Source organism: Lagenorhynchus albirostris, chromosome 15, assembly GCF_949774975.1.
Source record: "Lagenorhynchus albirostris chromosome 15, mLagAlb1.1, whole genome shotgun sequence".
Classification (NCBI taxonomy): Eukaryota; Metazoa; Chordata; class Mammalia; order Artiodactyla; family Delphinidae; genus Lagenorhynchus; species Lagenorhynchus albirostris.
In genome coordinates, this window is record NC_083109.1 from 4,417,958 (window position 1) to 4,430,752 (window position 12,795).

At 51.0% G+C, this 12,795-nt stretch overlaps 1 protein-coding gene across 1 annotated transcript; it reads right to left on the reverse strand.

Annotated features, from left to right (window-relative positions):
* Positions 1 to 1,935: 1,935 nt before the first annotated feature.
* TUBB1 (tubulin beta 1 class VI) lies at positions 1,936 to 6,408 on the reverse strand. The gene is made up of 4 exons (XM_060123566.1): positions 6,352 to 6,408; positions 3,890 to 3,998; positions 3,125 to 3,235; positions 1,936 to 3,014 (listed from the first exon to the last, which is right to left on the reverse strand). Exons 1-4 carry the CDS (start codon positions 6,406 to 6,408, stop codon positions 1,936 to 1,938), a joined length of 1,356 nt encoding a protein of 451 aa, XP_059979549.1.
* Positions 6,409 to 12,795: the final 6,387 nt, after the last annotated feature.

The window sequence follows — 12,795 nt, forward strand, 5'->3', positions numbered from 1 at the left end:
TAACTACTCACATTAATCAGTCTGGACGGTTAGAATTCCAAGAAAAGGAATTTATTTAGTCTGAAATAAAGCAATTTAGCCATTTAAAATTGTATTTCTTTTATTTTAATGATTACTGTTGAGCAAACAAAAATCTTTACAGTAATATAAATCAGCAGGGTTTTTTTTAATTTAGATCTTTATCCTTTCTTGCATCTATTTAATTGCCTTTTCAGGTTTGAGAAAGTGAAAAAAAGTGCTAGAGGAATCGTGTGTAAATTCTTATGTAATCGCAGGTTATAAGTCTTTTTAGCATCTAAGGAAGTTATGAACTTCAAACTAGGAGTCGTTTAGGTGCAGTTCCTTAAATCTACTTTTAAATCTACTTTTGTTTTTAGTGCTTTTTGAACCACAAGTAGAAAGTATTTAAATTTTTTTTTTTTTTTTTGTAATTCTGGAAATAGAAGACTTGTCATGATACCAACAGTGAGACAGTTTTCTCTTGGTACATGTTTTAGTTATTTCCTCATAAGACTACATGAAAAGAGTGAAGTTTCTCAAAATGAGCTGCTGTCACCCATTCACCGGCTACCTCATTACTGCAGATGACAGAGCAAATCCAGTTGCCTGCAAGTAAATATTTCCTCCTGTCGCCAGCTACCCATGGATCAAATAGGACAGCTCCGTGGTAATTCTAGAAGGCCATTAAAACCCTTGCGGCGCTGGAAGGGATGGCAGTGCTGTATGTCAGGAATAGGTAAACTGTAATTAAGAAGTTATGGATGATCTGATTACGCTTTTGTGTATCTGGTCCTGTTGTAATGTGAGCAGATTAAAATCATGTAATGGTTAAAGCTGCATGATCATGCAAACATTATGGCAACTTCTGCAAATTAATTTGAACTGTAAAAGTTCCCTAATGAGACGATGTCCTCCGTAACTGCGAAGGACACTGCAGCCACCGCTGCTCAATTCCTCCGTTTGAAGGGTTGCTGAGCGCGCCTGTGCCCTTTTAAAGAACAGAGCGGCTACAGGGAGCTTTCAGGAGGTGATTGCCGCGTGAAAGTGGAAAGGGCATTTCGAGATAGCCTTTACAAGGAAGACCAAAGATGATGATTAATGAATTCTCAGAATCAAACATTAATAAGAAACTTAAAAGTATGTAAATACACCTATGTTAAAAGCTAGCTCTTCAGACATAAAGGTCAGAGGATTGAAGTTCTCGAGTTTTGCTTGTCGTTTTTTGTTTTTTTGTTTTTTATTTTTTTTGCCCGGGTATTTGTGGGAAGGAATGCCACTCTCCTTTCCTCCCTTTTGCCCTTTGCAGTTGGTACGTTGAAACGTACACACAGTCTCCACAATTTACTAGTGGACGCTGAAGCCCATTTACCTCTGCGAACCTCCTGCACACCAAGCAGTCACCTGGCATTTCTGGAGGACGGCAGGTGTGAACAGGTGGGCTGCGGGCAGCGAGCTAAGAGAGAACCTGCAGGAAGAGCCTTAGCATCCCGGGATGCCGAGTATAGATTCCGGGACGCTTACCAGCGTAGCTAAAGCATCTACAATTTAACCTCAACTGCCGTGGCTCCCCGCGCGTTCACGTGTGGAGCCCTGATGCCTGGCGCAGTGCTAGGCATACAGCAAATAGCCAATCCAGATCTTTAAACAGGGAGCGCTTTACCATAAGCTCACCTGGCTATTAAAAAGAAGCGGCTAGAGTGGGCAGGGGACATGAAGCTCTGCAAGGCTAGTCGGTGCCAGCAGAAGACCCTGCTGCCCCTCGGTGCTTCCCCAGCCGCGCGGTCCTGCGCTGAGGCTAATACTGGGTGGCTGCGTGTGGGTCGCGGTGCTACGGTGCAGAACTGGCCGGGGACGGCCGCGGGGCTCACTCATCCTAGGTGAGAACACTGGACGTGACTCCACGCCGCAGCCAGCCTCGCGCAGCTTCTCTCATGGTTAATGTCCCTTATCTCCCGGTTCCCTTTCTGCCTCGCCCCCGACCTCCTCCTTCTCCTCCGGAACTGCTTCGGCATCTTGAAGCTGTTGGTACTCGGACACCAAATCCTGGATATTACTCTCGGCTTCGGCAAACTCATTGATGTCCATCCCCTCGCCCGTGTACCAGTGCACGAAGGCCTTCCTCTTGAACATGGCCGAGAAGTGCTCAGAAATCCTGCTGAAGAGCTCCTGGATGGCCGTGCTGTTGCCGATGAAGGTGGCCGCCATGCTCAGCCCCCGGGGCGGGATGTCGCACACGGCCACCTTGACGTTGTTGGGGATCCACTCCACGAAGCAGCCGCTGCTCCTGGTCTGCACGGCGAGCAGCTGCGCGTCCACCTCCTTGGTGGACATCCTCCCCCGGAAGATGCAGGCCACGGTCAGGTAGCGGCCGCGGCGGGGGTCGCAGGCGGCCATGGTGTTGCGGGCGTCGAACATCTGCTGGGTGAGCTCGGCCACTGAGAGCGCGCGGTACTGCTGGCTGCCCTGGGCCGTGAGCGGCGCGAAGCCGGGCATGAAGAAGTGCAGGCGCGGGAAGGGCACCATGTTCACGGCCAGCTTGCGCAGGTCGGCGTTGAGCTGGCCTGGGAAGCGCAGCGACGTGGTGACGCCGCTCATGGTCAGGGACACCAGGTGGTTGAGGTCGCCATAGGTGGGCGTGGCCAGCCGGAGGGTGCGGAAGCAGATGTCATAGAGGGCCTCGTTGTCGATGCAGAAGCAGGCGTCCGAGTTCTGCAGGAGCTGGTGCACGGACAGCACGGCGTTGTAGGGCTCCACCACCGTGTCCGACACCTTGGGCGAGGGCATCACGCTGAAGGAGTTGAGGATACGGTCGGGGTACTCCTCGCGGATCTTGCCCAGGAGCAGCGTGCCCATCCCCGAGCCCGTGCCCCCGCCTAGCGAGTGCACGAGCTGGAAGCCCTGCAGGCAGTCGCAGCCCTCGGCCTCGGCGCGCACCGCGTCCAGCACGCTCTCCACCAGCTCGGCCCCCTCCGTGTAGTGGCCCTTGGCCCAGTTGTTGCCGGCCCCAGAGTTACCTGCGGCACAAGGGACTCGGTTAGCCCGCTGGGGTCGGGGGAAGGGTGTCGGCAGCAACACACCAGGAAGCCCTCCTCTCTTCCCGCTGGAACCTTCCAGGAAAACCTACCGTGGACAAAGCTGTCTGGTTGGAAGAGGGCCCCCAGTCGGCTGGATCGGATGCTGTCCATGGTCCCAGGTTCCAGGTCCACCAGGACTGCTCGGGGCACGTATTTCTTACCTGCGTGGAAAAATAGGAAGAAGTCAGCCAACTGCTGTTTTTCTAAAGGTTAATGTTTCATCAGAGTATAACCCTGTGACACGGGTCCAGAAGAAAAGAGCCCTCCCTGAAGGTGTCTGTGATAGAAAGACTGGAAATCGTATCTGGGACTGCAGCAGCGATCACACAGATCTGCAGAACGCTGCAGAAATAACTTTCTCCATCGTTGTCCATTTTGTTTGTTGTCTTGCCAGCGACAGGGATTTTGTTCCTATTGGAAATGATTCTACTTTTTATTTAAAATCCAGAAAGGGAGAATTCCCCAGTGATCCAGTGGTTAGGACTGCCGCGCTCCCACTGCCGAGGGCACGCGTTCAGTCCCCGGTTGGGGAACTAAGATCCCACAAGCTGTGCAGCACAGCTGAAATAAAAGTTTTAAAAAATTAAAAAATAAATCAATTCATTAAATAAAATAAAACCCAGAAAGGAAGGTCGGGGCCTAAACTGCTTGTTGAGTGTGCCCCCCTCCAGTGACCAGAGACCAGTGACCCTCTAGTGGCCAGTCCTGCCCTCGGTCACTCGGGACATCCCCCATCTGGCGTTCCCGTCTCACGGGACCTCCTCTCTCTGCCGCGTCCCTGGGGCTGGTGACGGGGGCCGACAGCGAGGTCCTACCATGGGCCTCGTTGTAGTACACGCTGACCCTCTCCAGCTGCAGGGCGCTGTCCCCGCGGTAGCTTCCGGCCCAGTCGATCCCATGCTCCTCGCCAATCACCTCCCAGAACTGAAAGCAGAAGGAGGGGAGGTCAGTGTCCAGAGGGACCCCGACAAGCACCAGGTCGGCGACAGCACATTGAGCAGAAAGACAGGAAGTGAGGGCTCCTGGGCCCGCTTCCGTCCCCAGCATGGTCTTGGGGGCCCTTTTCCTAACTGCCCACCCCATGGCGTAACGTACTCTTCACCTCTGCTCACCATGAAGTGAAGATTTTTTATGTCAGCCTGAACTGCTTCAATAAAATGTCAACACATAAAATATTAAATTGGATTTTGCTCCTGTTAAATTCAGGCCCTTGTGTACATTAATGCTGTTCTTTTAGAGTTTCTCATCAGAAGTGTATCTCTAGTTTGGCCTTACAGTGCTTCCAGCTAGTAAAGTATAGATCCCATTACGTGAAAATAAACTGAATTCTTATCTGATTTCACAATAATATCCCCTTTCACTTTGCGGATTTATTTTCATGCCGTTTTCCCAAAAGCCCCCCACTAAGACGCCTATGCGCGCTTTTAAACTGTGTGCAGTTGGATGATCAGGTATTCGCTCAATTCAGAATTATGCGTAGCTGTTCTCTTGTAACTACCTGAGACATAATACACTTCCAATCGCATTACAGTATCTATGAATATAGGTAGGTGCCAAGCTCTTTATATGGAATGGAAACAGTTACTGAGATAATAACCCCTTTTCGTTACCTGAAGGAGCACATAGTAAAGCGCAATGAAAATACATTCATTTATGTTAAAATCCCCTGGGGTGTTTTCCCAACCACATCTTGTAAATGATGGCTCTGATGTGGCCTTGGTCTTATGAACAAGATTACTTTATAGTAAATTATCAGCACTCTTCAGGGTGTGGGAAAAGAAAGAAATTTAAGTTCTCTCACAGCACAAATTAAATGTATGTCTTAAAGCTCTTATGGCCCCAAATAATAAGTAGTTGCTGGGCCTCTAACCACTAGACAACACAGTTCTGGATTCAGAGCTGAGACCCTGTCTAGACCCTCCTCTCCCTCCTGGGGTCCTTTCTCCATCCTGTCTTCCAACTTCAGCGCAGTTGGGGCCCATGCCTCCCACGTCTCTGTGTGTTTCAGTTTTGAACGTCTTATCACTCGGCAAGGAAGGGTGACACCTCCTTTGCAAGCGGTCCTTTTCTTTGCCCCGGGTTTTAAACACCTGTATTAAAAGACTTTCATTTTTTCATAGCTGCACTAGTTCCAATAGCCAAAAGTTGGAAACAATCCAAGTGTCCATTGACAGATGACTGGATAAACAGAATGCAGTCTCTCTATAGGATGGACTATTATTCAGCCTTAAAAAGGAAGGAAATTCTGACACAGGCTACAACAGGGATAGACACTGAGGACACTATGCTGAGTGAAATAAGCCACTCACAAAAGGACGAATACTGTTATATGAGACACCAAGAGCTGTCAAATTCATAGAGACAGAAAGGCGAATAGCGGTTGCCGGGGCAGGGGGAGGGGAAATGGGGAGTTAGTGTTTCATGGTACCGAGTTTCAGTTTTGCAAGAAGAAAAGCATTTAGGAGATTGGAGGCACGACAGTGTGAATATACTTAACATTACTGAGCTGTACACTTAAACATGGTTACGATGGTACATTTTATACCATTTTATCACATTTAAATTTTTTAAAGTTTTAATGCAATTAAATTTTCAATGCAATTCGTACTAGTAAAAGTAATTTCGAAATAGCAAAGAGACAGTTGTTATATAGTAGAACTGATCATCTTAAAATTAGGGTTGGAGACCTTGGGCTGTGGCATCTGTTTTTTAGCATTGGCCAACAGTACCAGGTATTTTTTAGAAAAATTTAAGGGAGAAGGAGAAAAACTTCTATATTCCAGAGGATATATTTTAATTATTTCTGCTGCTGGACCCAAAAAACCTTTAGGTTTACCTCTTTCATTTTCTGTTGCATTTGAAATAAAATAGTAGTTGATCTTTTTTAACTTTATAACATAAACGTGGGAGGGAGGGAAAGATATCTTAGTAATACGGTGTAAAAATTTTCCCAAGAAACTTTGGAAAACTGTTTTGAGACAAATTCCTGGTTTTAGATATGAAAAGTTCATTGCTAAAGTGATCAGAGTAAAAATGGTTGACAGGTATATTATACACATGTAACTGTCAACAGAATTAACATGAATTAAATTAACCCTTTAAGCCTTTACTATTTCCTGGGTCTCCTGAGCTACAGGTGTCGTTTAATAAGTCAGATACCCACCAAGCGTCTCCATCTGCTGGGCTCCCCGTCCGTCCTGCTAACTTAGGGGATCTTCTGAGTTGGCTGCACTGTGGACCATGGAAAGGCCAGCACTAGTCATCGAACTTTCCTTACCTTGGCTCCGATCTGGTTGCCACACTGGCCGATCTGAATGTGTACGATCTCACGCATCCTTGCTTTGTGCCCAAGGGCAAGATCTTCACAGGGTCCCCAGTCTCTGGGAGAGCCGCCCGTCACCGCTGTGAGCCCCACACAGCTCTGGTCATCGCAGCGATGGGACCAGCTGACCAGGCTACCTCCCAGGGTGACCCGAGGGTGTGTCCAGCCCAGAGGCCCAGCCCCAGCCCTCCCCCTATCATCCTTGTGGAGGGGGAGTTTTTTCCTCTCCCAACACAGAATATTGCCTGGTCATTTCCTAGAGTTCAAGACCAAAGGCTGCCATCGTTCAAGGTGCGTGGAAGTCTGGCTCCAGGCCTAGGCCTTCCATGGTGGACTCTGGGCACCAGCGCTGGCTCCGGGCCCCAAGTTGGTGAGACTCCTAGCTCACTGGGGTGACCAGGACCACCTCCAGAGAACTTTCCCATCCAAGCCAGTTGTATTATTAGAAATCCTGTTGTCTAAACACATTGCTTGACAGATGAGGCCACGAATCCCAGAGCATGAAGTGGCTTCACCACAGTCATACATACGACCACTAAGACGTCTCCCCACCCTCCCTCAAGAACCTGCCATGACTCCCTCGCCTGCAGCCATGCTTCGTCTGAAAGCCACTGGTGGCGCTGAGGTGACCGTCAGGGGAGCACGGGTGGACAGTTTTTATGTTGTATACTTGGATGTTAGTAGAAAAAAATAACTAGTATGTGTAGTAGTAAAATGATAATAAGAGAAAGTTTGCTTTTTGAACTTGGCCAAATTTGTCTGGGTGACATGGGATTCTTGGGAGTTTGGGAAACCACAGTCAAGACGTAGAATCTAAACTCCCTGGCTTGGGACTTCCCTGGCGGCCCGGTGGTTAAGACTCCACGCTTCCAATGCAGGGGATGCGGGTCTGATCACTGGTGGGGGAACCAAGATCCCACATGCCGCGAGGTGTGGCCATAAAAGTAAAAAAAAAAAAAAAAAAATTAAAAATTAAAAAAATACTTCTAAAAAATACGTAAAGAAAATATACTCCCCTGCTTGCCATCAAAGCCTTTGCTAACCTGGCCCCAAGCTTCCTTCCCAGCACCGCCTCCAAACTCTGGTCCTGAGAAAGCCTGTATGGTGAGGGCTCTGGAAGCCAGCTCCCTCGACGCTGGGCCCTCAGGTTCTCAGCCCAGGACTGCTCTCGCCCAGCCCAGTGTTCACACTGGTGTTCACTAGCCCCTCCCTGACATGCCAAGGCCACTCTTCATGCAGAGGCTGCAGCTGCTGTGTCAGGCCTTCTGCCCAGACCAGGGCCTGGCTGCCCCCTCGACCCCCAGCTCTGTGCTTTATTGTCCCTTCGCTCTTGTCACGGGGGGCTCACTGTTTGCTGTTGGGTCCTTTACCAGACGATGAAGTCCCGTAGACCCAAACGGACTCCAAGCCACATCTCCCTGATGCCCAGCAAGGGCCAGCCACACAGGAGGTGCTCAGCCCAGCGCTCCCAGCAAACCACGCCCACCAGCAGCCCCCGGCCCATCACCTCTCACCCTGCACGCCCCAGCCTGACTGTCAACTCCTAAACCCCGTGCCTTTCTAGAAGCCTCTGGGGGCCCATGACATGAGGTCAGTGACATGGGCAGCCAGTGACATGGAAGTTACTGCCAAAGGACTTTCTGGGGAAGATGGCCTCTAGTACTCCCAGGAGTTCAACCACAGAGCAAAGACCTGAGCTGAACACTGGGAAGGAAACCCACAGGTGGGGAAGAAGGACTTTGTCCCGCGGAGTCAGCAGCAGGACCTCTCCTGTCCGTTGTCTGGTGACCTCACCGGCCATGTGCTGACTAAGAGCCCCGTGTGACTCTGGGTCAGGTCCTGGACCAGAGGAGGAGTTGCTGTAAGGGACACGACTGGGACAATTGTGGACATTTGAATACAGACTGTGTAGATTGGATAATAACAGTGTAGCCACGTTACAATCTCTGAACTCCATCTTAGCCCAGGGGCTATGCAAATGCAAATCCTTGTTTTCAGGAGATATTGCCAGGTATTCAGGGTCACCATGCAACTTTCTCCGAAACAACTGGGCAACAATAACAACGTGATACGTGCAGAGAGAGGTTAAGCAAACGCGGGGAGATGTTAACAACGGGTGAACCTTTCCAAACTTAGAACAAGGTGAGGACTCTGGCAACATTTCTTAGTTCAGAAATTTCTTTCTACTCAAAGCTGAATGACCACATGACCCAAACCTGCTTCTGGTCCAAAGTTGGCCTCTCCCCAAGGTAAAGAGACGAGGAGACTGTAAATCCAAGAGGAAGAAATCTGCATGTGCTTAGCAGTATTTTTCACAAATTAAAAAATATGCAGAGGGGAGGGATAAATTCGGAGGTTAGGGTTAACAGATACACACTACTATATATAAAATAGACAACCAACAAGGACCTCCTGTAGAGCACAGGGAACCATACTCAATATTTCGTAATAACCTATGAGGGAAAAGAGTCTGAAAAAGAAAAGTATATATATATATATATATATATATATATATATATATAGTATATAGATCTAGTGCTGTACACCTGAAACTAACACAATATTGTAAATCAACTATACTTTAATTAAAGAAAATACATACATACACAGAATGAACCTTTCGGTTTCCAAGGAAGTCACCCCACTCTCCCTACCCCAGTGCCTTTGCCCCTTCCTCTTCCCTCTGTGTCCCCACCTGCCCAGCCCGCCCTCCCCTGCCCAGCAGACTCCGAGGCTGGAGCACGAGATCAGACCCTGGGGGGTCAGGGACACCCCCCCCTTTTGGTGGCCCCAGAGCTTTAGTGGCAGTTTCCACATACGGTTGTGTTTGCTCATTACTTCTACTCCTGCCTTATCTCCTCACCAGCATGGGAGCTGCTGTGTCGTTTCACCTTTTGAGTCCCCAAAGTGCCTGATACATAACAGGGCCTCAGTCAATGTTTGTTGAGGGCAGACCAACAGCTGGGCGAGTTTGAGCAGCCCTGCTCAGAAGGGCGTTTTCTTAGAGCCGAGAACGTATTTATCCTCGAGTGTGCCCTCATGGGTGGGGCTCGGTGCCGAGGGCGCTTTCCTCCGTCCCCTAAGAGGTGGTCCAGGCTGAAAGCGTAAACTGTTCCAAAGAACAAGGATGTCAGGATCGAACGTGGAGTCAGCACACGAGCTATTTTGGGACGCTGCAGGACACGGTGGGGGGCAGAGCTGCTGGGAGGGCCCAGGGGCTGGCCTGAGGGACACCCTTGATCTCCATGTGTTCACTGCAGGCCAGAGGAGCAGGGCGCAGCGGGCTGGGCACGCCAGCCTCCACCCTGGAGCACGCCTCTCTTGGTCACCTCAGTTTGCCAGGTTTCCAGATGAGCGCTTAAAAGGTTTTTCTGTTAATGGGGCAGCTGGCAAAACGGCGGAAGAAGAGGAACCCTGTTTGCTTTGATTCCAGCGCGGCCAGCAGTGTTTACTCAGCCTGGGCGGCATGTGCTGAGCTTGGGATGCTGCCAGGGGTGGGGGTTGGGGGTAGGGGGCGGATGCCAGGCAGAGAGGCTGAGGCTCAGCAGGGCCCACCTCTCCCCAGACCTGAGCCGTCTCAGCTGGAAAGCGGGATGACGGTCCCGAGGCCCAGGTCTGCGTCGAGGACTGAGCAGCCCTCAACAGCCCTGGGCAGGCAGTGTTTTCCAAGTCAGCTTCACAGGATGGAAGGCAGCGATGCAGCTGACTGCGTAGACGCAGCAGCACCCTGGGTCCTGAGCACCTACCGTGTATCTGGCCTAAGCTAGCCGTGGCACACAGAGCCCTCCATCTGGACTTAACACGTCCGGGTAGCACAGGGTGGCTGGACACGCAGCAGGTCTGACGCCAGCCTGTCTCTGCTCCCCTGTCCTTATTCATGAAGGGACCTGCTCCCTGGGGAACGTGCGCCCCTCTGGCTGCCAGGTTAGCGAGAGCCAGTGAGGAGCTGAAGACACAGTGCCTTTTTCAGTCCCCGAGAAGTGGCCCCTTCCCGCCACACAGGTGAGTGTGTGACAGTTCACGCGGGGGGAGACCCAAGGTCTGCTCTCCTGTCAGGCTGAAGGTGACCCCTTGCCCTGAAGCACAGCAAGTGATTAAAAGCGGCCATCTGTGATGAATGACAAAATCATCTGGATCTCCCCTGAGAAGGGCTGTGACAAAGGCAGGTGATGGTGACGGACCCTGAGCGGAGCTTCAGCGGGGCAGAGGGCAGGAGCGAAACTGCCCTGTGCACCAGGGGTGACCCCGCTCGCCCAAGGACACTGAAATCATTAAGTACCAGTGGCCAGCCCTTCGTCGCGAGGAGCCGTCCTCAAGAAGATGGGGTGACAGCAAGCCCCTTCCTGGATGACACTCGGGTCTATTATGGGAACAGGACCAAGACGATAAGGAAAACCAAGCGCCATCCAGAAACGCCACATCGGCTGCTGCCTCACTTCCCCTGGAGATGACCCCAGTGGCCGGGTGGGGCTCCCCCGCCTGCATTCGGCAAATGAATGATTAGGAGAAAAACAAAGTTCTCAGAGAATTCATTGATTTCATCCGCCCCTGATCTTCCACTTCCTAGGGCATCATACTTCCTTGCATAACTTAGAGAAGATGGGTGAATTATAGTGTTTGCTTGTGATTCAGAGGTAGAAATTTTTCCAAATGTCTTAGCGAGAAAATGACATCTGAGGAGCCATTAGGAGTGACTCAGCCGGGTGTGGGCAGATCATCAGATGAACTGAGTTCCACTTGCCTGTACTCTGCTTCGTCGTGCGTTCTCTTACTGTAAAAGAAAGTTCGGGGAGGATGAATAAGTAACTGCAAGAAGAAAGGGACTAACTAAAAAACTAGTCACTGTTTTTCACTAAGCCAGGCTGCCCAGGTCCACGGAGGAGTTTGAGACCTTCTCCCCATCAGGTGGTCCACTGGACCCGAGATGGTCCAGTGCCGTCTCTCTGGGTACATTGAGAATCAGCGTCCTGGGCTGTGGCATCTCTGACTTGCAGGAGGAAACACACACACAGAAACACATACACACACACACACACACACATACACACACACACACACACACACACACACACACTTCCCGTGAGTTGACGTGATTCTGAGGGTGTATGGAGACGTTAACCTTCTCGGTTGTATCTCTCCCGTCTCCCAAGGTGTGCAGCTCCCGATTCATAATGTTCAGTGGCAGAAAGAGAGATAAACATAACATGTGAAATCAAGCACAAATATATACTTCTTCCAGCTCCGTGTTTGTCCAAGAAATCTCCATTTTGTCTGTCTCAGAAATCTACTCGTTTATCTGACAAATATTGGCTGAGTACTATTTGGGGGGGCTCGAGGGACCTCGGCGAAGTAGGAAATCCCCTCCAGGAATGAGAGACACACCTGCCGAGTTCCCTCTCTCTGGCCGTTACCAAGTTCTCTGCCACCCATCTCTCTTGATACCTCTTTTAGCCCACCTCTGGGCAAGGGGATGGTTCCTCTCCATCTGGTAGAAGAGACTAAGGCTTGGAGACGGACCCGACAGCTCAAGTCCCAGGATGATGCGGCAGAACCAGAGGTGGGTCGCAGGTCTGCGGACCTCTACATCTAGGGATGACTCCAGGTGTCAAGAGGCGGACCGGCCAGACAGCCTCCAGCTGGGCCTTTCTCCTCACCTCTGGTCCATAACTGGGTCCTGTCAGCCCTGCCACCCAGACAGACGTGCCCATGCTCACAATCTCTCAGCAGGATCCCTCACCTATCACCACCAGCTCACCTGTCCACGACCACAATGGCCTCTACCTGACCTTCCATCCATCCTCCCAGAGCGAGCTCATAGAACACAAAAGGTCGCGCCCACTGCTCTCCAGGGAAACTAGCGGCCACCAGGGTAAAACCGCCCCTTACCGCAGCTGATATGTTGTTCAGATTGATGGGAAAAGCCCACGGTCGGAAGCAGGGAGGGAGCCAAAGGAGGCCGAGAGGGAGGGAGGGACGGGGAGGGCTGGGTGGGAACCGGTGCATGACGAGGAGCCCTGCACCTCCAGGGCAGCGGCCTTCGGGCAGCGGGCAGCATGGTCTTAGATCCCAGAGCGCGCCGGCAGCTGAGAGGCGCGTTTACAGCCCGGGGACCTCGCCCTGCCACCTTCTTCTCCAACCACCTCTGCTGCCACTTGGTCGCACCTACCACGGGTGCTGGCCTTCCAAGGCCTTTGCACACACTCTCCCTTCTGAGTGAAAGGTCCAGCACTTTCCATGGCTACGTCCTCATCAGTCAATCCCAACTCACTGGATGGCTAAGAGAACGTCCCAGAGCAGATACGCGAGGCCCTGTCTCTACCAGGCCCCATTTGCTCTGTAGCCAGCACGTTCTTCTTCGAGCCTCTGTTTCCACGTGGCCCCTTGCCAGAATATTCGCCC

What these genes read in the sequence shown, in the direction of transcription:
- TUBB1 (XM_060123566.1), bottom strand. Translation starts at nt 6,408, where the DNA reads ATGCGTGAGATCGTACACATTCAGATCGGCCAGTGTGGCAACCAGATC. An exon ending in GCAACCAGATCGGAGCCAAG is followed by an intron (nt 3,999 to 6,351) that starts GTAAGGAAAGTT and finishes TTCTGCTTTCAG; the next exon opens with TTCTGGGAGGTGATTGGCGA. An exon ending in GTACTACAACGAGGCCCATG is followed by an intron (nt 3,236 to 3,889) that starts GTAGGACCTCGC and finishes TTTTCCACGCAG; the next exon opens with GTAAGAAATACGTGCCCCGA.